This window comes from Coturnix japonica, chromosome 11, assembly GCF_054131305.1.
Source record: "Coturnix japonica strain WE chromosome 11, WE-NBRP24, whole genome shotgun sequence".
In the NCBI taxonomy this organism is placed as follows: Eukaryota; Metazoa; Chordata; class Aves; order Galliformes; family Phasianidae; genus Coturnix; species Coturnix japonica.
In genome coordinates this window covers 4409106-4433901 of record NC_140673.1, presented here as the reverse complement: position 1 = coordinate 4433901, position 24796 = coordinate 4409106, and the positions used below count along the sequence as shown (strand labels likewise).

Sequence of the window (24796 nt, the reverse complement as noted above, 5' to 3'; positions counted from 1 at the left end):
ATTGCCTGGTCTGGAATGTTGGGCCAAAAAGATCTTTGCTTACATTTTGTTTCATTTGGACATTGATGTGTCTCATGGAAACTAAGGAAATTGCTCCGGAATAAGAGCTTGCTGTGTGTTGCTTGTTTGTGATTTGGTTTTCATTGTTTCTCCTTAAAAAAAAAAACAAAAAACAACAAAAAAAATGATAATAATAGAAAAAATCCCACAAAGAAACAGCTAATCAGTGAAGAGAAACAATCACCTGTGATTTAAGAGAGGGATCTCACTGTAAATAATAAATTAGTGTCAGGAGACCAGGCAGACAGAATGGTTGATGAATATCCTGCGGGCTGAAAGTTGTTTATCAAGCCTGTTTGAAGGCTTATGACTAACAAGCTCATTTACAGAGTTTGGAGCCTGTTCGTGAACTGTTCTCCAGCTGGGAGGATGTGAGAATCATCAGAAATTGTATTCACAAGTTACTTGATCATTGAAAAAAAAATGATCAAACAAACAAAAGACTGCTCTTTGGAATGGAACTGTGAATTCCTCTTCCTCCCCACTGGGTTTTCTGAGGCATTCCCCTCAGGAAAACGAGGGGCCTGGAGAAGAATGCAGAACCCCACGTTGCTCACTGATAGCTTCTTTGGTGTGAACCCTTCCTCTGCGTGGCACAGGATGCTCATTGTTGTATGTGGGGTGAGGTCTGGTTGTGATGCTGGATTGGTCCCATCCACACCAGTGGCTCCTAGCCAGTGACTGGCGCTCACCCCAAAGGAAAGCAATCACTCTTGTTTCTCTGCTAGGCTTATGGAGCAGATGTCTCCTCCAAACCATGGCCAAAGCCTTTCTGCGTGGTGCCCTGTAAGAAGGCAGTGAGGGAACTATCAACCTGCTGCTTCTATGGAGGGGGATGAATCTGGCCTAAGGAGTGCTGTAGCTCTGTACCCTTTGCAAATCATTAGGCCAACTCTCTAGCTCAATGCAAGAACTGCACCTTTGTGAGGAGAGGCAGATGTTTTTCACCCCCTGGTATCACCTGTAGTTCTGCTTCGCTTACAGTGTGTCCTCTCGTGCTTGGCTCCACTTCTGCTTGCTGAATGTCAAAGGCACCAACTGTGTGAAAAGCCCAGAGATAGAAAGCAGCAAGGAGAGCTGCAGAACCCATGGAGTCTAGGAGGAAAGAGAGCAGAAGATGACAGGAGAACAGCCTTCAAATATGCTCAAGGCAGATAAAGACTGATCTCCATGTGTATGTACTTGTGTTGCAGCAGGGGAGGTCCTTCCAGCTCTAGTCAGGGTGAGGAAGCCCTGGGAGAGATGATGGGAGTGTTCAGTGGAGACCCCAGCTGAAGATCTGATGAAGACAGACGTCTGAAGGAGTGAATATCATATAGCTGATCCTGCCTTAGGATCTCTTAGATGTCCCTGCCCCATGTTACAGTGACATTGGGACTTCAGTAGGCAACCTCCCGTGTTCTTAACCTGGTGCTCTGCCTGTCCTGGGCAACAAAGCTGCAGTGTTCATTGCAGGACTGGGTGCAGAGCTGTGGCTTCCTCGCAGTCCTGGGCTTCCCATGTCCCTGCCCCTCTGGTCACAGGCTGCCTCTATATAGGGCTTTGCTCTCCACTGGCTTTCTCCATTCCTGCTGGGTTTTGCTTGTGTTACATATCCCTTTCCCTCTCACTCAGTGCGTTGACGAGCCATTCCAGACACTTGCTATGCTGGGTTTGAATCCCTCTTTCTGTGACTCTCTAGGAATAGTTCTTTGTTTTCTCTTTAATCTATCAGAGGAAGGTAGAACAAGAGCCAAGGGGCTGTGAGCAAAAGCCAGATGAGCATTCAAAGAAGGCAGGAAACACATTTATTTTTTTACAGTGTGATATAGTCACTAGAACTAAGGAGGGTGTTGGCTTCTCCAACCACAAAGGCCTGGAAGCCCTTTTGGAAGATGCAAGTCACTGATCTTGCAATTGGGTAACCGGGTGAGATGCTGTGGCTGGGTTGCAGACCCCAATGGGCTGAGCAGCTCCGTTCTGGCTGGGAGATGGAGGGATGTGCTGCAGCATTCCTGTGTGATTCCATGTCAAGGATATTCCTGCCAGGAAATCAGCTCGCAGGACCAGATGGAGAATGCAGATCCATGCAGTGCAAAACTGTTTACAGGTTTGGAGCAAAACATAGTGAGAAACAAAAGGAAAAATGTGTCCTCATCACCAATTGTAACTCAAGCTCTTATGTGAAGCAGCTGCCACGCTCATTTGTAGGTCAGTCTCCTTTCCAAAATCCCACTGTTCCAAGTAGCAGAGGTAGGAAAACCTCTGCGGAGATACAAAGGGTGAATATTGGGCATGGAAGGGGCCTGACTTGATCTTGTATTTTGGGACCTCTTCAGACTTTACTGAGACTCTAAAGAAAATAGGCAGTTGCAGAAGATTTCTGGTATTTCTGGCCAAATTGGAGAGTCTGTGTGAGCAGCGTCGCTCATAATTGCAACAAGGTTGGCTTTGGGTGAAATGAGGAAAACAGGGAGAACTGCAAATCTAATCAGTGGGATGGGGGATAAGCGCACTCAATATCATCCAGGGACAGAGGGGCTCTGAATAGGTGGGCTGAGCAACCTGGAAGGGTCAGAGAGAGCACAGGGCTGGCACTGAGCACAGGGAGCAGTGGTGACAGCTGTCAGAGCCATCCCTCGCTGCTCACTTCTCTCCATTTTGTGTTTGCTTGTTGCCAGCCAGGGAGGAGCTCACTGAAACCAGGAATTACCAGAGAACAGCGGAGAGGTGGGTGGCTGGGCAGCGTTCACAGTGCATGGCCCTACCTCCCACCCTTTGCCTCACCATCCATCCCTCCATCCAGCCCGTAGGGACCAGAGCCATCCCTAACCAGTAGGTATTGCCCAGTGCTTACATCTGTGTGCTGCTGGACAAGGGGAATTCAGGCACAGTGGTTTCCAAATGTGTTCCTAAAAGTATCAGTAAGTAAAAGGTGCTGAGAAATGGTTTGGGAGATAGTTTGGAGGAACTGCACTTCCCTGGGATATGATTGATAGCAGGGAGAGGGGAAAGGTCAAATTAATCAAACTCCTCTTACGTTAATGGACTGAGTTCCAAAGTAAGTCCTGGGTGTGAAGAGTTGGAAGGTCTCTGAGTTTCTCCCAGATCTTCGGGGCACCCTATGTATGCAAAGGAGGCAGGTCTGTCCTAGGGGAAAGTGCCCAGCCATCAGGATCTGGTACCACTGCCCGTTCTGCACTCGGAGATACTGTCGCTGGTAATTGAAGAACCGGAGGGGCTTTGCTGTTATTCTGGTGCCATCTACTGGTGTGAGCCTACAGGAATGTGCCGAGGCAGCAGGAAAAGGGGAGGAAATGTTAGCGGATGGAGTCGATTGCAGGAGCCGGGTGCATCGTATCTCGTTGTTTGTACCAGGCTATCGGATTTTGGAAACTGTAGGAGTTACCTTTGCAGTTCGTGTTGTTTTCAAACTGTGGTTGAAGTTGGCCAATGACTCCCAAGACATCGAGGCAATTAGGGACTTAACACACGTTGCATCACAAATAATTGCTTAGGAAACCCAGGTGAAGGCAGCCGGAGCAGCTGGGCTGCCCTTTTGGAAGGCATCTCAAAGGGATTCAGTGTCAGAGCTCAGCTGGGAGGCATCTGCCTCTCCCCCACCACACTTTGGCTTTGCTGTTCTAGAGGTGGGGGCCAGGCTTACACAATGCATCCCCAAGGAGGTGTCCACTGCCTATTCTGGGCAGTGCTAGTGGGTGGTTGGGGTGGTTTGGGCACCCGTCATTGGGTGTTGCCGTGAGCAAGAGCTATGTGGATAACCCAAAATGGAAAGAGATGTTGGGGCTCAGACTTAGGCTGTAACCAGGGAAAGATGCAGTTTGTTCCCAAGAGGGAGGAGGTGATTTGAGAGGCTGAGAGACCTGGGGCTGTTGAGCCTGCAGAAAATAGGGTGGGGATCTGATCAGTGCTTACCAATGTCTGTATGGTGGGTGTCAGGTGGATGGGGCCAGGCTCTTTTTGGTGGTGCCCAACAACAGGACAAGGGGCAATGGCCACGAAGTGGAACACAGCAGAACATGAGAAAGAGCTTCTTCGCTTTGAGGGTGACAGAGCCCTGGGACAGGCTGCCCCGGGAAGTTGTGGTGTCTCATTTGGAGATATTCAAGACCCACGTGAGTGCTTTCCTATGCAACCTGCTGTAGGCAACCTGCTTTAGCAGGGGGTTTGAACTAGATGGCCTCCAGAGGTCCCTTCCAAGCCCTACAATTCTGTGATTTAATGTAAATGACGATCGCTGGGAGCATTCTGCCTCCCCTGTTCATGTAACGCAAGATCAGAGTGCTGTAAGCCAGAATGAAATGTACTATTTGTTTTAGCGACCCATCCATCCTTCAGCGGGGATGAGATGAATTCTCCAACTTAATAGGAGCTTTTCATCTGCTGCTCTTAGAGTCCTCCTAATGCTGGGAGCAGATTTAGTCGGAATATTTCTTGGGTTTAATTTATGTGATTACTTGAGCTGGGTGTTTTTTTCCTCTTGCTTTTGATTTATGAAAGCATCTCTTTTCATCAGGGGCACTTAAACTACCTGCAGAGTAAAAGCAGTGTCTGTGTAGGGAGCAATCCCTGTGTCCTTGGTGTTCTGCTGGCACTCACTCTGATACAACAAGCCCATGGCAGTGGGTGACGTGCAGCTTGATGCATTTCTTCCCTTTCAAATGCTGGAAGAGATTCCAATGCAATCATTAGGCAGTATTGGCCTGCAACTCTTGGGAGAGAAAATCTGAATGATTTTTTGTCTGATGAAAGGGGAGGAGAGGGCTCCCGAATCAGAAATGCTTTATGGGAGGGCTGTCACTTATGAGTGCCATAATGGTTCAGTGAGGCCCAAGTATGCTCTCCCTCTCATGGCTCTTGATTCTTTATTTCACCTATTTAGGTTGCAGATCCTGGGAGCATCCAGCTTGCTGCCTATGAACTTTTAGGTTGGTTGTGTTGTGACCATTTCCACTCTATGTGAGCAATACTGGGTGGTACCTGGGGCCAACTGAGGCCAGCTCCTCAACCCCAACTCAGAGCGGACTCACGGGCTCTCCTTCATCTCAAGCCAAGTGATAGCTCCTAGTTGGAAGGAGCACAGGAGCAGGGGTTAGTCAGAAGGCTGCAGGCACCACAGTGCTGGGCAGCACATGGCCTGCCCCATCCCATGGGCTGCAGCAATGCAAAAGGTTTTATTTCCCCTTCTCACGCATAAACCTGGTGAATGGTAAATACCGTGCCAGAGCAAGGTAAACTAGGGGCTTTTGCCCAATAAAACCCTGTCTTTGTATGTCTGCTGTAGCTGCACTGGGGAAGGAAGCAGTAAAGTTCCCGCAGAGCACAGGTCGGCAGTGCTTCAAAGCTCACTGAGTGGGCTCTGGGCTCACAGCAAGAGCACTGACTTTGGCTAAACTGTGCAGAGTTCACTCTGAAAGCTGGTGTGGGAACTTATTTTGAACCTATAGGCTCTGTCACTTTCTCTGGGCTAATTCCTTAGCACTAAGCTGCTGGGGGACAGTCGCCCTCTCGCCTCAGCAATGGGGCTCTCCTGCTTCCTACCGCAAGTGCCACATGGTGACCGGGTGACCCATTCATTCAGTTCCATGTCCTTGGACCTGCCATGCTGTTGACTTGAGCTGTGGCTTAGAGATTCTTCCCAGCCTGACCAGAGTTGCTTCCCCATCAGTTTTGCTGGTCCTCATGGAAATCAACGTGCAGTGCCTTGAGTCTGGTGGATGAACTCAGCAGCCCAATAAGGTTTGGGGACAGGGGTTCTCTGCCCTAAAACTGGTGGCATCCTCCTGAGCAGGGGCAGGACGCTCCTAGTGCCTTGCTGAACTGGCAGCTTGCACTGAGCATCGTAGCCAGGCACATTCATGGTGTTTTATAGGGCACAGTCTGTTGTCATCGAAGCTGATAGCAAATTCTGTACTTTCTGCAGCCGACGTTAAATGGATCTTTTGAAGGTTGTAATTTCTTGTTTAACCGATGCCAGCTGCAAATACTTTGTGCTGAGGAATAACCCCTTTGTGCCAAATAAAATACGGTGGAAGTCTGTGGCATGTTTTTCAGCATATTGTTAGTTACGGCCCTCCTGACAGAGCACATTCTATGCTGAAGATAAATGCTCGGCAGCCTTTTGCCAATTTATGTCCAAAAGGGCTTTTCTTGGATGTCCCCTTCTCAGTGGAAAATGCTTTTCTGTTTTTCCAGCAAACATTTAACGAGCTGCGTTCACAAGAAAAAAGAGAACTTATTGCAGGATCTTTTGCATCGTGTGTTAGCTCTCTCTGAGCTGGATCTGTAGCTCTTTGGATGCTGTGATCTTTGTTACGGTCCACACAACCAGTCCCATCTCAACGTTATCAGCATGAGCCTGGGACCTGGTCTGGCAGGAGGTGGCCTGGGCTGTGGCCTCCATCCTAGTGCCCCTTTCCAGGAGCTGTATGGAGAGCTGCATGAGGAGGAAGCCATGCGCTGATGTGTTTATTCCTGCAACTGGGTGGAGGCTGCCCAAGCAAAGTCAAAGGCTCTTGATGTTTCTGGGAGCAGCTGAGCTTTCTTGCCTCATGGTGGGGTGGCTTCAGAAGGCCTTCTTCAGGGATGCAGTTGATGAAGCAGAGTGGGAAGCTCATCCCTCAGCTGCTTGTCTGCATCATCACCGAAAGATGAGCTGCTGTGTGCAAGTACAAAACGGTAGTTTTGATCATGATTGTGATCACAATTGTGATATGACCAATTTCTGGTTTATTCTGAGGTGACTTCCTTGTTGTCCACACCCCTGTAAGTGCTGTGAATGAAGTGCCAGAATATATCCTCAGAGAGCAGTATATTAGATATATCCTAAATGGATGGGGGAAGCAAAGCAAGGAGGGAAATGGAGGCAGAGTCCCAACATGTGTTTCTCTAGCTCGTAAGGGCCTCTGGTGATGAATAAATCGGTTTAACATACTCTAATGACCTTCAAGAACTTAAATCTGGCTGAAAGTAATTTACTGATTACTGACTTCAGTAGGGCTCCAGCATGGAGCAGAAGCCCTCATCCCATTGTCATTGGGAGTCATCGGGAGAGAGGCTGGAGGGCGGTGGTCTTCAACCTGCCTCTAAGTGCTGTGTTGAGTGGGGGCCTGAGGGCATGGAAAACATTGTCTGACTCCCAGTGGTTTTCTTCAGTATTTTTTTATTACTTGGACAACTTTTTTTTCAGGTTTCTGTTGCAATTTATAGATGAATTCTGAAGTGTTTTGGCTTAAGAATGCTTTCTACAAGACTTATTTTATTTTTACATTAATTGTTAGCGAAAATAAGCGTAGCAAAATAACCAGCAAATGGTTTTGCCAGTGGGTTGATCGAAAAAATGTTTTTTCTAGGGGAAAGAATTCTGTTTAAGAATTTCTCAGTTAAAGTCATTGGCGTTTCTGGACATGAGTGACATGAGGGAGTATGGAAAAATGCCGGTGCTAACAGGCTGGGGGATGGGAATTTGTGTCTCTGACAGGCTGTATACAAGAAGGATGCAGCCCTGCAAATTCAGCTTCACAGCTTTGCCAATGTGTCTAGACAGCCCATCTCCATGGGGGAGAGGGAAGCTTATTTCCTGGACCCACTCCAGCTCTGGCTGCTCTGATGAGACATGGCCACATCCTTCTCTCCTTTACCAATGGAGACCACATCTTGTAGCATGGGGGTAGTGCTAAGCTTGCTCAGCCATAGTTGCTGATGACCAGTGTGGTGCTCCCACAGCGATGGGATGCAGTGGCTGGAGCAGGAGGTGGGACACACAACGAGTGCGTGGTTGTGTTAATTGTGTGCCCCTTTGGGTGGGCTATCAAATCTTATTTGGGGCGAGTTAATCCTCTGCTAGACAGGGATTGGTTGGCTGTAGGGTAAGTAAAAATGATGGATGCAATTAATTATCTAGAACCTCTAAAAACCCTTAGATTGTGTTAAATTAGGCTGGAAAAACAGCATTTGTCTGCTAGCCCTGCAGCAGGCTGAGAACAGCAACTTATGGCAGAAATATCCTGTGTTTCCATATGGCTTCCCTAAATCGTCTGATCCTCAAGGTTAGCATATCTGACTTTGCAGCGTGATGAAGGGCAGCAATAAGCAAAAATCTGCTAATATATTCATCACCTGGAGGCAAAGGTTATTAGTCCATGTTAGGGAGCACGGTTTCCAGCACATCACTCATTTGCCCCAATTCGCAGGAGCTCTGACAACAGTCATTCTGCCTCCTCTGCTGGGAGTTGGGCTTTTCAAACTGCAGTGAACTTTGTGGAAAGACAGAGGTTTCCATTTTTCAGCCTTTTGATTTAAAATCTCTAGATGATTGTTTGACTCTGGCAGGGAACCATTCAAAACACATTCCGAAATATTCATCATTCCAGCAGGCTAGGAAACATAAGATGTAGCAATTTATTAGCTAATGTGAAATGCATTTGCTGCCCAGAAGGGGCTGGGGATGGATGTGGGGCACAGCCCAGTTTCTCTTGGCGTGGCACAGAGAGGGAGCATGGGGCTCATGGGAGCCCTTGGAGCATCTCCTCCATGGTCCTGTTCTGCAGAATGCTGCTCTGTCAAGAAAGCTGCACTCTGAAATAGCTGTAAGGGCTTCAATGGCTTTGCCTCCTCGAGCAGTGTGGGATATAAAGGCCCTTTATCCCCACCCGAGGAATGTGTTCCCTGTCAGGATGCTCAGAAGAGGCAGGTGGGCTGGATTCTGACAGCCGGGCTTGTGTTCTGTTATTTCTGGACCTCTCATGTCATCGTTTTTCCAGTCGTGATCAAGAGGGACCCATAAAATGCATTAGTGGTCAAAATCTGGATTTCTGTGCGGAGCTCTGCAGCGGCTCCGCTCTGATTTGTGTGTTACCTGGTGGCCTGATCTGGTCAAAACCCATTTGTTCTTGGATGCTAATGAAAGGGGAGCACAGCCTTTGGGGAGCCGGTTTCCATGCTCTCGCCGTGCTCTGTGCCTTCCTTTCTTGTTGGTGCTCTGGGCTCCAGCAGCGGCCCTGGCCACCATGTGAGGTGAGGTGGAGCCCCGCTCTGCCATGCAGCTCCAAGGTCTGCTTGTCTGGATGACAAACAGATGAAATATCCATTGAGAACAGCGTTTCTATGCACCGCCAGGGCCAGCTGGCATGCATCCCACAGGTCGTTGTCTGCTTGCGCGGGTCCTATGTACAAAGCCCGCATCCAAGTGAATTTCCAGACCCGACTGGGGTAGGGCTGTGTGATAATGGCCCTGCTCAGCACAGTGGGGACCCAGCATGCTCAGATACTCATTGGGCAGGTGAGCCCGAGTTGAGCTTTGCCAATGTGGGTTGGTGGGCTCTGGTAATGTTTGCAGACTCTTGCAGTGGCTGCGGCATGTGGAAATGATCTGTCTGCCCCAAATGCCAATTAGCTCATTTGTAATCTGTATATGGTCTGGAAAGAAAAACAACCCAACAAACAAAATCCAAAGCAGCTCTTCCCTGCAGCTCTTCCCTGCCTCAGCAAAAGCATTTTTTTTTCCTTAATGCTTTAACTTTCCCTATTAGTAAGTGTCATTGGCTGAAATTCGTGGGGACTTTTGCCACCTTTTTTTTTTTTAAATACAGGAGAAAATGAATAATGAAAGCAGTGTTGCCCAGAGTTTGTGTGGGTGCTGGATGGGGGGAATGGTTTGAGGGGGGGCTGCAGGGCCACAGCTTCATGGCTTCTGCAGCCTCTTGAATGAGTACAAACACGGAGGCTCAGCACACTGAACCCACGGCCATCAGGAGAAGGAGGTTAAGTTGTTTTTGTCGACTCTTCCCTTCTGTGATGGGATGTGTACAAAAAGCAACCAAATTACCTGGCCGTGTCAGGCTCTGGTGGCAGCTTATAGTCACAGCCTTGAAGGCAGTTGGTGATGTCCAGGAGGATGTGGACACTTATGCTGGGCTGCTCCTGCCTGGAAGTGCTGGATAAGCATGTGGCCTGTCTGTAAGAGCAGCCTGGATTCTTAAGAGGGGCATTCTTTGTAATTGTGTGCATGTGGATGTACCACATGTGCGCAATGGGGTTAAAAGAGGCAGAGATACCTGGCTATACATGGCTGAGCTTCTGAGCTTCTTCAGAAAGGCCAAGAAAGGGTGCTGAGAAGATGGAAAGACGGATGTTATCTGGAATGAACTAGGGCAGGGAGGGGCTTTGGAAATGAGAAAATACCGACGGAGCAGGGCGGAGGTTGGGAAGTTTGATTTTGGCTGCACGAGTGCCGTTTCTAAGTTGAAACATCAGGACACATGGCATGGGAAGGGGAGCTGATGGGAAGAGGATGTGGGCGTTGGAAGCCATACCCTGACCTTGCAAAGGCATGACTTCATGTCCAGCCCTGCCCAACGCACCCCTTCCAGGTCTGACCCCAAAATGAGCTGGGAGCTGGGAAGGCGCAACCTCTTCAGGGTGCCATGGGTTCCGTGCCTTGTATATGGCAGTGGGGTTTGGCTGGAGAAGTCATGCGATTGTGTTTCTTCTCCTCGGTCTCAGGTCCAGTGTGCCTGTGGCATTGGGCTGCCCTAATGAGGGGCTCGGGGGTCCACAGCCCTGCTGGATCCTATCCCCACCCTGCCTGGCAAACCCACCCTGCTGGATCCCAGCCACGATCTGGTGGTTTGGTCTCTTTGTCAGTTACAAAATGCAGTCTCACAGAACATGATTTGCCGCTGGCAGGCTTTTAAACTATGTGTTTGCTTTTGATTATCTTTTTTTTTTTTTTTTTTTAAATTAATTTTCCAAGGATCAATGTGGTAATGCATATAAAAATTACAATATGTAAAACAAAGTATAAAAGCATACGACGAATTCCAAACACATAACATACTGTGCCTTGGAGCTTATGAGATCCATACAGCGCTTATTGTATTATGGGAACACTCTGACCCCAAGACCCGGTGGAAAGGCTTGTTAGAGGAGCTGGGCTAAGCCGTGAGCTGTAGGATGCCCAGGAGGAAAACCCTAGGAAATATCAAAGCAGAGCTGTTAGAGCAGAACTCAGGCTTGTCTCTGGGATCTAAGGGGACTCTCAGTGGCTCTGTACCAAATTCTGGAGAAGGATGTATACTTCCTCCCCCGCAAATATTGTTCTCCTAGTAATAAGCACTTAGCGTCATGCCTTTCTAGGAAGAATGTCTGGATTCCCATTGGGTCACAATTGCAAGTTTTTTGTCCAACTTCATTGCTGCTACTAAGTCAAGCTCCAAGCAGGAGCACTGACATGGGCAGGGAGAAGGCACATCTTATGGGTTTGCAACCGCAGGAGGCACAACCTATGGGCTCTGAGATTCCCTCTGGACGAGAGGCAGAGCACCAGCGCTGAAACCATCTCAAAGAGGAGTGCTGTCTTCCAGCTGGGATAGGACTCATGGTGCCCTGGTGAAGGGCTGTGCAGCACCTCAGCAAGTTCCCAGCCTGGAAGCAGAGCTGTGAGGCTGGAGGCACGCAATGCATGCAAGAGCTATTCACAGCTCCGTAATGATATGTAATTGTTTGTATGCGGTCAGCTAGAAATTACCCTGATAAGTTCCACATTGCAGACACTTTGGAGAGAAACTGCTGTCGTCTCCTGGGTAATGCTGAAAACGCACACGCTTTTCTATTTAATATTAAAACTTGGTTTTGATGTGAAAAATTCAGTATTGCCTTTCTGAAGTCCCACAGCCCATTCACAAAATTGCCGTTTTTTTTCTTGTGAATTTGACTAGTCCATGAGATCATCAAACCCGAAGATGTTTTAAAAAACGCAGCATCTGTTTCTTTCTATTTTCTTTTTTCCTTCTTGTGTTCCTGGTGATCCAAACAAGAGAGTTTCACATACTGTGATTTTCTGTGTAACTGAAATAATTTGAGGTCTTGTGTATGGGTGATGCATCTCATACCTGTGTCACCGTCCCATGGACACCTATCAGGACACAGGGGAAGGAGAATTAGCTTTGATTAAACCTTTCTAGCTCTTTTTTCCCTTCCTTTTCCTGTGTTGATTCCCTAGGAATGACAGTATTTTGGATGGAGGTAAGGAACTGAAAGCAAAGGAGAAAGCGGATAAAACTGCAAAGTGCGCCTGCGGTGGTCTTAAAATTCAACTTCAAACCCAAGCAAAAGATTTTTCCTCTCCCTTCTGTTCTCTATTTTTCTTTCTTCCCCACTACTCCAAGTAAAACCTTCTTCTTTTTTTTTTTTTACTTTTGGCTTGCAAGATTTTTTTCAACCTTAAAAGAGTTATCAGTTGCTGGGTTTTTAGTTTCTAGATTTGTTTTCTCCCGTGAAATAGATTTGTTTTGGTTTTCTTTAATCCATATTCAAACTCTGGTGGTAACTTCTTGTTTTTCAGGCTGTGATTACAGCGTGATTCCTTTTTTTTTTTTTCCTGGAATCCTTCCTCAGTTTACAGTTTATATAACCGATGTGACAAATCTGCCTTTCCTTACTGTAAGTGATTTGTGGCTGGACGTCTCAGCCTCTTGTTTAATGAGACCCAATTGTTGACTTTCAGTTCAGATCTGATACATGCTCTCTAACCTCTGCTTCAAGACTTCATAGAACCGGTCAAAACTTTTCAAAACTGCCCACACAATGTAAACCCCATCTGGAAATTTGTTTTTATTCTGACCTGGAATGAAAGCAAGTATGTACAGGCATTCCTACAAACTGGAAATCCAAAATATGTTGCGGTTGCACGTACTGTTGGAAAAAAATACTGGTCTTGTAACTTACATGTAGGCATTCAGTTCGGAGCTCTGGTTTGGTTTGTGGTTGGTTATGTTTTCAATATGATGTCCCAACAGACCCATCTGATGATACTCCAGTGACTGTCCCTGACATGAAGACAGCGGCTCTGCCCTGTTGCATGGGGAGACATGATGAGCGAGGAGGAAAGGATAGGACACTGTGTTATTTGGGAGCAATTAGAAGTGCTCTGGAGCATCCTAGAAGTGTGTTTGGGTTTGCAAGTAGTGCATGAACATAGAGCTTGTACAGGAAAAGCACGTATATGGAAACAGGAAACAAAATCCCCCCCAGTGCAGCGTGAAACATTGGGATTTGGAAATGAACTTCTCAGAATATCCAGCACCGGTTCCAGAGCAGAGGAACGTGCATCTCTATCTCCCTAGGGGCTGTGCTTGTGAGAAGTGGGGCTTTGGAGAATGCTGTTTGTAATAATTCTGATTAAAAGAATGTTGATGAAAGGCTCCTGACCCATCTCAAGAACTTTAGAGCTCATTTCCTCTTCACTCTGTTTCTGCTGACTCCAGGCATTGGTGCTGTCAACATAATTTAGGGGTACCATTTGTCAGGGCTCCTTCCTGATAAGGAAAAACGAGACTTGAAGGTCTTTTCTAACCTGAGCAATTCTGTTTCTGTGACTGGTGTAAAAAATAGTCTGCCAACATGTCAAAGGCTGCCCTAAGAACTGTGAGCAAGGTGTCATTTGCAGACACATGGGGTTTAGTGCCTGCATTTCCTTGTTAGTGGATTTTAGTTGTCCTGTGGTGTGTCAATTAGGCAAGGAGTTCCAGCAAGGCTGATTATCAGCCCAGCTCTGGGCTCACACTGCTATTCTGTAGTTTTTTTCCTCCTGCCCACGTCTCTTGGATCCAGCTGTGCTGCGCCGTTCCAGATGTGCAGCAAAGAGAGACCTCAAAGCCGTGTCCCGCAGTGCAGGCTGAGCTGTGCTGCTTGGTGCCGGGACAGTGACTCACATCCCTGCCTGGTGGCAGCCGGGGCTGGAGGTGACCTGGCCCTGAGTCACTGTGGCAATGCCAGCATCCTTCCGCTGCTCAGCCTGGTGGTTAGGAGGTGAGCTGTGAATCACCGCTGTCTTGCTTTGCTCTGGGAGGAAACCAGGCAAATGGTGTTAACGTGCTTGGCAGGAGGGGTCCTTGTTCCCCAGCCTTGTACAGCCTTTGGCTTGCTCACTTCTCATCCCTCAGGGCGTTGTGCTCACGTTTCTTCTTATGGAAGCATCACACAGGATCTGAGCAACAGTCAGGCAGCCCTGAGTGCCTTACACTGGGCTGGAGAGGATCTTGAAATGCCTGGGGGGCTCCCGGCAACCTCCCAAGGCTTTCAGTGATTTGTTCATCTGATCTGCATGCACAGGGTTTAGATCCAAAAGGAGAATTGAATGGAGAGCTCAGAAGGAAGAACAATGTCCAGGTTGACATTGATCTTGATAGCAGCTGCTGATTTTGCAGCATTTGTGCAGTTTGGAGGGGTGATGGTGGTTCTCTGTTTGCTGGGTTTCATGGTGCACAGCTGCCAGCACCTCACTGAATTGGAATGAAACGTTTCCCCAACATCTTGCCTAAGTCTCCTCTCTTTTAGTGTAAAGCCATTCCCCCTTGTCCACCACTGTCAGACCATGTAAAGTCAGTCACCCTCCTGCTTGCAAGCTCCCTTCAAGTTCTGGAAGGCTGCAATGAGGCCTCTTGGAGCTTTCTCAGAATTACTACATGTATTTATTTTCTTTGCATATCCCATTGCAAGTCCCTTCCTGGCTCATCTCCAAACACTTCCTTTCAGATACAAGAGAGCTGTGGGTGTATCTCTACACCCAGGAATCCCCAGGCTGGAGAGGAGCCTGATGAGGGTTGTCAGGCTGCTGGAGAGGGGATGGAAGGGCTGTAAACCTGCAGGAATTTGAAAAAGCTCCTTTAATTTAAGAGGAATGTCCTTTTGTTCCCAAATGGACGGGCGCTGTTCCAAAGGCGCTCAGGTGTGGTAACTATAACCAGATGGGCTGTGAAAAGCAGCACAGACAGGTGGTGAGGACAATAGCTGTGGATTTTAATTTCCTTGTCAGCATCTCTGTGAGTCTTACCTACCCTCTCAAGAACAGGAAGATTAGGAGAGCTGTCACATTTCTTTATGGCAAAAGGAATGACGTTCGGGGGGTTATTCTGCAACTGCATAGCAGTGGTACTGTCTTCTGAGCCCAGGTGCATATTAATTAACATCAAGTGTAATTCACTATGTGTTTTGTAGATACAGTAATTGATGTGTTTTAACGTGTGTTTATACATATATTAGCTGTGGCTCTTCTAGGTTTAGCTACTGTTCTTCTACATCAGGCAGCGGGACCTCTCCAGCATTGCCCACCTGCTGTGCTTGGCAGCATGGAAAGCCATGCTGGTTTTGGTGGGACCCATCATGTGTTAAGTCTTGAACTGTGGGGACTGGGGCCCTTATAGATGTACAAGTGCAAAGCAAAGGCTTATGAGCATACAAGCAAAAGTAGCTTTTATGCTTGTCTCTTGTTTAGCCCTGGCACCTCTTTGTTAACATCTCCCCATCTCTGCTCAAACTGGTGTCTCTTATCTGGGTGCAGAAAAAGTGCAGTTCTCATTTAAGCCAAACAGAGTTGCTTACAGAAAGTGGCACTGCCTTGGCTATCATCAGTCCCAGAGTAGAAGTTGGCTCCTTACTTTTCCTTATGTAGAGATGAGTATGCTGTGCACTAGTAAGAGCAGGCATGGAATTCATACTTACCCCCCAGGGATCTGTTTCATTTCTCTAAGGGCAGTCCTTGGAAATTAGAAGCCCAAAGAGGAGCAGTTGGTGATTCTTCATACTCAGAAAAGTCTCTGATGTTGTCAGAATGGGGTAGGAAGGTGAACTGGGTTTGTGTGCATGTGTAGGTTCTCCATCTATGAGAAACATCTTCTGCAAGCAAATGCTCTCAGGGAAGCTGGGGTGAAGACCAGCATGTGAGGTCTGTGCATATGTAAGAGATGCGTACAAGTCAGATGAGAGCAAGGGAGTGCAGGAGGAGAATCTTTCTCCAAAGTGGACAGGAAATGATGTCAAACCTTCCAGCTGGCCCCCAAGGGCAATATCTGAGCATGCCTAGATGGCAAATCAAAGAACGCTTTGGAGATGGCAAGACAGTGAGGGTGGTGGCATACTGGAACTTTTGTCCACCCTGACCCTTCTTAACGTTCACATCACAACATTGCTATGGGTTCTGAAACTTCTAGCCTTTCATATCTCCACTTGTCTCTCCTAGATGATCAGCTGAATTCAGAAGAGAAGAAGAAAAGAAAGCAGAGAAGGAACAGGACTACCTTCAACAGCAGCCAGCTCCAGGCACTAGAGAGGGTCTTTGAGAGGACACACTACCCCGATGCCTTTGTACGGGAAGACCTTGCACGCAGAGTCAACCTCACTGAAGCCAGAGTTCAGGTAATTCTCACCGCTTGTGTATAGGCACACCTCATCTAGGTGGTGGTATCATCAGGCTATTCAGTATGGCAATAGATATCATTGAAGTCCCCATGGAACGGTAGGGTCACCAAACTCTCGGTTCATCCCATATTGCATTCCCAAGGATGCCTTGTCTATGGAAGACTGCCAGGCCTGATCTGCCTCCATACGTGCTATCTGCTCATTCAGATGTATTCATAGAGCCTTTTGAAGGCTTGGATGTTGGATGCTTTTTGCTCAGGTTGCTCATGTTAATTTGAGCTGCTCAGCATTTAGCTTGTAAACCTGCACCTTCTGAAGGTGAAAGTATATTGGGGGGTACACTATGGGTCTTGCAGCACAGAACAGATCCAGTCCCACAGGGACCTCACTGAGTCAGTTTATTACACAAGAGCTCTACCAGGGTGGACTTATAGATTGTCTTGTCATTAGGGTTTCCAGTGACAGAGAACTCGCTTTTGCAGAGCACCATCTTGCCCAGCAGGGTTGGGGTAGTATGGTGAAGAAGTGAGCATCTCAGCAGTGCAGGTTGTGGTGGATGATTGGTCTGTGTGTTTCCCATCCCAGGTGTGGTTCCAGAACCGGAGAGCCAAGTTTCGCCGGAATGAGAGGGCCATGCTGGCCAGCAAGAATGCCTCTCTGCTCAAATCCTACTCAGGGGATGTGACCGCCGTGGAGCAGCCCATAGTACCTCGCCCAGCTCCAAGACCCACCGACTATCTCTCCTGGGGTACCGCCTCGCCTTACAGGTGAGTCAGCAACCCCTCTGGGGCTGACTGGTTGCTGGTATGATTCAGGGCAGCCTGAGTGTGGCTCTCAGCTGCATTTGTTTTCAATTGCTCTAAAGGGCTGTTTATGCTCGCATGGGGCAGCTGGAGGTACAGCAGTTTCACTGTCCCACTGGTTTTCCTTACATATTCCCATCCCACTCCATCTCACAGCCAGGCTTGCAGAGTGGGCTTGGTAGAGCATTGGTGTGGCTCCCCAGAGCTGCTTCCAAGGGAGGCTGCACATTCTCTGCAGTTCAGGAAGTTTTGAAAGAGGATCAAGAAGGAGTACCTGGAAGCAGAAGGGGTCACACTTCTCTTGTGCATCTAGTTTGAAGCAAGGAGGAAATGTTTCCATGAGTCACTGATCTGCTCAATGGAACTGGGATGTCCACACAAATCACAGGTCTCCCTGCTCTCTTCTGTCCTCTCCACAATCTAGTGGGAACTGACTGTGAATGCAAGATACACTGGGTATGTTTGTTTGCAGGGATCCAGCTGACATACAGGCAATTAAAAATGAGGTTGGTGGGTGTTTTTTTAGCATAGCAACCTCATTGCTGGTCAAGTTCTTGTAGCCCTTGGCTGAATTTCTTCCTGTTCACCTGGCTTTGATGCAGCCAGCTTCCCACTGGCCTGTAGGAGTTACACCAAACCCAGGTCCTTCCTTCTTTAGCCATTTTGGCCTCCTTCATTTACCCCAAACATTGCTGGCAGGGTGAGGTCTGGAAGCATTTTGCTGCCTGGGTAGTTTGTTGCTTCAGTGCCATGGGGTCACCCTTGCATACACAGTAGCTCCAGAAGAACAAGTCTTAGGTTCATCCACTGCAGGTACTGCAAAAGATGCTTCTGATGACTACTGGTTTGGTCTTAGAGAAGGCTCTTATCTTACCCTCTGGATTTTATCTGAAGACTAGTGACTGGCAAATCCCCCATTAGAGGTTAAGGCTTTCTCTCTGTGAAGTGTTGCATCATAAGGAGGAGTTTGGGTGGCAAGTTTAGGGGAGAAAAGCACGAGTCCTTCCCCACCCTGCTAAGTCTGTTCTGGTCACAGCACCAGATCTCTGCTGAACACCCATGGCTCATTTCTACCTCTCACACTTTTAAAAATAGATCATCCCTCCCAAGATGTTATTTACACAAGGGGCTTCATAACGGCTTCTAGGAGAAGACCCTGCAAAGGTGACTTCAGGGTCACACTGGGAAGGGCTGTCTGGGGCTGCTCTGGGCAAGGGGAAGCCCAGCACATCAGGGGCGTGCAAACAAATAGAGCAAGGGAGAAGGAAGAGTCTTGGGAAGATTTTTTTCCCCCTGAGGTGAGATCCAGACCTGACAGTGCCTCTCCATGGTGAGAAGGCACTTCCCTGATGTCTTGTCTTCTTACTCCTGTTTATAGCCAAAGCATTTCAGGAAAGGCATTTTCAGCTTGCAGCCATTCCCACTAATACACCAAACCAGGACAGGTCTTCTCCCATTGCCCCTGCAGTGGGGTGGGAGGCGTTGGCAGAGGAACAGAGCAGTTGGTTTCCCAGCATGGAGTGGTCGTGACCCTTAAGACACTTTCCGCTCCCTAGCTTTCTAATTCTGCCGGGCATCACTTAAATCATATTCATTTTAATGGGCACCTGGGCCAGGTTGTCAGAGCCTCATAAAGGCTTTGAACTCAGTAGGGTTATTAAAATATTGGATGCTTGGTGAAAAAACAGCCGTGCAGAGTGTTTGCATGGCCCTCTGCCCCCTCCCCACCTCCTCAGGCTGCCCCAGCAGCCTCTGATTCACAGCTGCTCCATAGTAGGGCTGAGAGCTGCGTGGCCAGTGCTGTTTTTACTGTTAGATGTGGGGCGAGTTTTCAATCAGTGTGTTTATTCTCCAAATACATTCAGCTACAGGTCAACCAAAGCTATTTGCAGATCTGCGTTGCATAGATAGCCAAGTAGATACTATTATTTTTTGAAGCTGAAATGTTTTGGTTAGACATATTTTAGTGTAGGTTCCTAAGAAAACAAGACTAGCAGTCGCGCTGTCAGCCTGCACTTCCCACTCCAACAACCTTTGCCTCCGTAGTCCATTGAAAACCATATTTGAAAGGAGGATTTTAGGACTCAGAAACACGATGTTCCTCTGTGTTTCATGAACATAGGCAGCTGAGGAGAGGACAGAGCCTGGCTTTTGCATCTGAACAGAGTGATGGGGGGACTGCAGGGTGATGTCAACCTTTAGACCTTGGAGAGGCTCTGGAACGACTGCTCAAAGCAGAGCAGTGTTAAGAGAAGCCTTTGCGTGTGTTGCTCCTGACAGAGTAACTTGCTAAAGGAGAGTGTTTCTGTACATTTTTGCTTTGGCAGGGATTTCATGGGCCAGCAGCAATTTCCCCCAGGCCTTTGGGGAGCAGGAGGCTCCTTGGAGTTGTAAGCAGGACTTGGGCAGCAATTATATATGGTTTTTGGATGCCAAAAAAAATAAAAATAATCTTGTGGAAGAGGGAGGAGAGGAGGAAACCTGAGTCTCAATAAGGGAGATAGTGGAGTAGTCATAAATACAGCCAAATTTATGAATGTCAGCAAAAGAATGGGGACGGTCTTCACCCGAGGCTGAAAATTCCTGTTTTGTCTAAGCTAGAGCTTCAGCCTCACCTCATTTCTTCTAGCACTAAACCACAGGGAAGATGTACCTGTGGGAAAGGCTTCTCTATGCCCACCAGCTCTCCATACACAATGGGAAGCTTCAAGCAGCAAAGATCTCCTCTTATTGCTGCTGCTACACGGGGCAGAGGGTGGTCAACAGTCCAGGGGCAGACATGGGGAACGAACTGATGGAAGTTCATGGAAGAACTGGAGCATCCGTGAGCCCCTGGGGTTATGTGGAAGCTCTGCAGCTCTCCCCACAGCTCTTGCCCTTGGGGCTGCTGGAGGGGCTGAAATTTATACTGTTCTTCTGGAGGAATATAGGAAGAAAAGGTGTGCTTTAGTATGTGTATTTCAGTTTCTTACCTCCACATTAGAAACACTGGAAGTGTCTTGAGTGTTTTCTCTCCTGCAAGAGGTTTTGTGCTGTTCAAAGGGTGTAAGCAGTTGTATGTCCATGGCCCATAGCAACCATTTCCATGGGTGTGAGCTGTTCTGTTTCCATGCAGATGTAGCATTCCTCCCAGAAGTTCTTTTCCCTGCTTACAAAATGAGAAATATCATCTAAGGTGGGACCTTCCAATAGCACTTGTCTGGATCTCCTGGCACCTGGAGAGTTCAAGCAGTGCTGAACTGGGTTTAAACTGCTGGCAGCTCTGCCCCACAGTGTCTGAGGCAGTGTTGGTGCACTGGGATGAGCGTGCAGCCACAGCTTGGATCTGTGTATGCAGCAAACCCCACGGCCCTCCAGGAAGCTTTGCTGTTGCAAAAACTCCTCGGGTTATGGAAGTCAGTGCTGGAAGGAAAAGGGGTGTGGGGGTCAGTGTCCCTAGAAGTGTTCAAGAAGCATGGAGATGTGGCCCATGGGCTTGGTGGGGTGGGTTGATGGTTGGTCTAGATGATCTCAGAGGAATTTACAACCTTAATGATTCTACGATTCCATGGTTCTATGGGTAGAGGAGACTATTTCCCATAACCTCAGACATGAGCCACCCAGGAAGGTGATTTGGGAGGCTGAGTACCACCAGCACCATTTGGGGTTTCCTCCTAAATGCACTGACCGTATTGAATTGGCGTCTCTGGTTCACTCAGTGTTTGTCTGTGGACCCCCATAAAGATACTCACCACATCAGATATTTTGCTGGCTTTTAGGGTGGGTTCTTTTTTGCAGAAGCCTGGGATGCATGAGTTAAACAAGTTTTCTAGTGGTCTGGAAAGCAGATTTGCAAATTTTTTGGTAGGATAAGAAAGGACTCTGACATCTTTGTTCAGTCTCCACTGCCAAAAGTGCTGTTTTTCACGAACAAAGACGTGATTTGAAAGTAGCAAAAATGTGTTTTTGTTTTTGTTTTCGTCTCAGCCTTTAAGGCATGTCCTATATGATTGGTGAAGTTTTGAGGGGGAAAAAAATGTGGAATTTTGCCTTCCAAGATTCTGCATCTGACAGGCATCGCAATTGTTGAAATGGGTTTTTCCCGGAGCACTTCTTTGAAGTAACATGTGTCTCAGAAGTGACGTGTTTTCTCAAGCAGTAAAAGCAAAACTTGGTCTCATCAAAAGGACTTTGCTTCCAGTGGGAATAGTTTTAAGGACAATGGTCTAGTTGGCAAGCCGGGCACCCTGACCTCATTGCAAACCTCTTGGTTTAGTGAATAGGAAGTGGAAAATTTCCTCTTGCCTTGAAGAACTCTGGCCTTGGCTGTCCCTCAGCAAGTGGGCTGCAGCGCAGAGATTTCCAAGGGTGTTCAATGAAGGGCTGTGACAATCCCATGCTCATGTAAGAAACGCATCCCACAGGGATGGAAACCCCAGGGTTTAACCTCTGCAGTGCAGAGCTGTGTGCCGCGGTGCAGGGACCCCGCTGTGACCCAATGTTTCTCTCTTTCTCCCCCTCCCCGCAGTGCCATGGCCACCTACTCCACTACGTGTACCAACGCCAGCCCGGCGCAGGGCATGAATATGGCCAACAGCATTGCCAACCTGAGACTGAAGGCAAAAGAATATAGTTTACAGAGGAATCAAGTGCCCACAGTCAATTAATGACTGGAGGCAGCTGCTTCGCAGAAGGAGAAAATACGACAGCACCCGTCATGCTTCGCAACTTCTGTGCTGAAATTTAAAATAAAAAATATATATCTATTAAAAAATATTAAAAAAAGAAAAAAAAAAAAAAAGGGAAAAAAAAAAAAAGCCAACCCCAACCCAGAACTGAACATTGGGACCAAAGCGGGAGCAAACTGAACCGCTCGAGTGACAAGGTTCCTCCTTCCTTTTGGGATAATGCCACCATTTTTTTTCTTGTTATTGTCAGGTTTATTGCTTCTGCTCAGTATACTACGAGCTTCTTCAGTTAAGGACAGTCTCACCCTTGTTGTTTTCCATTTTTGTATGGGACTGCAAAAAGAAACCTTCGCTGATCTCAGCCTGCAGCCGCCTCCCACCCAACACCGCGCTGAGGCACAAAGCTTGCTCCCTTGCCCCAGCTCACCCTAGAAGAAGAAATTGTTTGGTCACCGCTTTCCGTTGTATCCACCTGACATTCCGTCCCCTCCCACATTCCGTGTGCCACAGTGGCAATGCTGTTGATGTTGACTGCAAGAAGCCCATTGGCGCTGTGGGCTGGGAGCATCCTTGCCGGGTCGCCTGGACCACGACACAAGGAAGATCTCTGTGGGCTTCACACACTTTGTCGGTGCCTCGAAAAGCCAAAAGAGAGAAAAGCCAATGTGTGTTTGTGAGTGGGGGGGAGGATGGAGAAGGGTTCGCTCTGTAGTGCCAAGAATAGGACTGTTAGGACACTCCTTTCCATGCCTTATGGCTTGTGCCACAGGGAGAGGTATTGTCCAGATGCATTTGTTTTATATATACTGTATATATTTATATATATAAGATATACTTGCAAGCTTGGTTGGTGTTTTTTATTAAACGAAATAAAATCCATTGAAAATGCTTGGGATGTCTGTGCTGCATCCAGGTTCCTGGAGCTGTGTGTTGAAATTCCAGCCACAACCTCACATCCTTGTCAGACCCTTCCCCACAGCCTCCTGCAGCACTCACAGTGGCTCTCCTCTTCCCACAGCAGTGGGGCTGGAGGGAAGATATGTTTGTATGCAGATTTTTCTCTAGGGCATTTGCATCCAGATAGGCAGGTAAGATCCTCATCTTATTCTATCTGACTAGATAGGTTCGTGTGATTGGGAATGCACAAGGACATCCCAGTGGAAAATCTCCACCAGTCCCTCAGAGGATGGGTAATATCTCAGCAGGGAGAACACACAGACCTATCATTACCACCTGCCCTCTGGCCTTCACCACTCTCCTTTTCTCTCCCCACCTGCTCCCCTCCCTCCTCTGGAGAGCCAATTAGGACCTAATTTCCTCCCCTCCTTGAAAAGCAGATGAGATACAACCTGAAAGGAGTGTCTTCTATGCAAGCAAAGATCTTAGGATCTTTCATGTTGCTTGTTGTGTCTGCCTCTTGGAAACCTTGGGTGAGGAAGGGGCTTACTTATAGCAGATAGAGCTTCTCCAATGGAGGGGGCTTGACCCTGGAGCTGCCCTACTGAATTCAGCAGAGCTGATCTGTGGTCCATGCACGGATGTGGGGAGGAGAATGAAACTCAGCCATGAGTGGTACTCCGTAAGTATGAGGTCTCCATGCTTGGTGTTTGCTGCCTTGGGCACGTGCAGATGTCTGATACAGGGGTTTGGTAGTCTAAAATAGCACATTGCAGGAAATGAGAAATAAATCTCTTAAAGTGAAGGTGAAAATTAAACTGGCAGAGTATGAATGGAAGTCCAGATGAGGTATCTGAGCTACGCTGGAAACAAAGCCCCAAATCCAAACTGGTGTGAGTTGTGCTGATGATTGCATACATGATCGCTTGCTGACTTTTTTTTCTTCCTGCATAGGTATTTTTGGTAAAAGAAGAAATCCACTTTTGGGTAGGACTTACAGCTAAACAGAACACAAAGCAAAGAAAGCAACGCTGAACAGGGATTTTAAGAAATCCCTGATGTTCTGTTTTGGCCCCTTTCTGATCTCTAATTTTGTGATGTAAAATGTACAGTGTTTGCACTAGAATAGAAATGATCATTTTCAATAAAAGGTGGGGGGAAGGCTCCCAGTCCTTTCAGTCAGCTGCCCCACGTGTGATGTGTTGCTGCCCTGAGGTCCTACAGCTGGTCATGGGAAGATCCGGGAGCGTGGTGAGGCTGGGGCTTGGGCATCATTACAGGGGGGTGCTGGTGGGCTGGCAAGCAGGGGTGGGAGGTGAGGAAACCACAAAAGGAAAAGTGCTTTGTCTCACTGCCTGGATGGGGAACAAAAGGGGATCAGCTGAATAGGCAAAAGGCAACACTGCCAAACAAGGGAGGGGCTCAGAGGCTAATGAGGGCTAATCAGTGCTGTCAGATGTTAAAATAAGAGTGGGCAGGTGCTGGGGTAGAGCTTTTTTCTTCGTGGAGGAAGGCACCAAGCTTGGTTGGATTTGTTGAGCTGTGCTTCAGGGATACAGCAACTGTTCTTGTGGGGATTCCTGAGTATGATTTGGTTGCCTTCCTGCTTCCCTTCTCAGCTCTTGACCACCGAGTTAGGGTAGATGGGCTGAAAGTCTGGAGCAATTGGTGTCTAGGAGCCCGCTATGGGAAAGAAGGGCATCTGCTGAGCCTCTGCAGTTACCTACCTTGAGCTAAGCTGCTCCTCTGAAATGATAGCATCAGCTCATTGCATGCTATTGCCTGGCTGTCTAAAGAAGCAGAACTGCAAATGGTGTAGCTTCCAAGCCAACCACAGGACTGAAGTTGTTTGGGTTCCACAGCAAGATGTGGGAACCTGCTTTAGGGAGGAACACCAGCAGAGCTGAGGAACTTGCTCAGTAAATGTGCCCAGTAGGTTTCTGGCTGCAGCTGTTGGTCCAGGGGGTTTTCTCAGCTCTACATCATCTGCTGCATGAATGTAGAGGAAGAGAAAACCAGAACTGAACATCCAACCATATTCACAATAGGGAGTGAGGGCATCCTGGCTCCTTCTGTGGGGCTGGAGCTCCTGTGCTTCCCACCATCAGCTCCCTGGGGGACAAAGCCCTCCTGGGTCACATCAGGCCCTTATCTGTGGTGTGAGTGCAGCCC

At 47.9% G+C, this 24796-nt stretch overlaps 1 protein-coding gene across 2 annotated transcripts in view; it reads left to right on the top strand.

Annotated features, from left to right (window-relative positions):
- Window positions 1-22615, top strand: part of PRRX1 (paired related homeobox 1) — a 33720-nt gene extending 11105 nt beyond the window's left edge. Inside the window, exons 2-4 of one of the 2 annotated variants that reach the window (XM_015869727.3) lie at window positions 16079-16254; window positions 16843-17024; window positions 21978-22615. In XM_015869727.3, coding sequence (XP_015725213.1) covers window positions 16079-16254; window positions 16843-17024; window positions 21978-22020 — 401 coding nt within the window. In that variant the 3' untranslated portion in view covers window positions 22021-22615. Of the gene's footprint in view, window positions 1-16078; window positions 16255-16842; window positions 17025-21567 lie in introns of both variants that reach the window. The other variant, XM_015869726.3, reaches the window with a different exon arrangement.
- Window positions 22616-24796: the final 2181 nt, after the last annotated feature.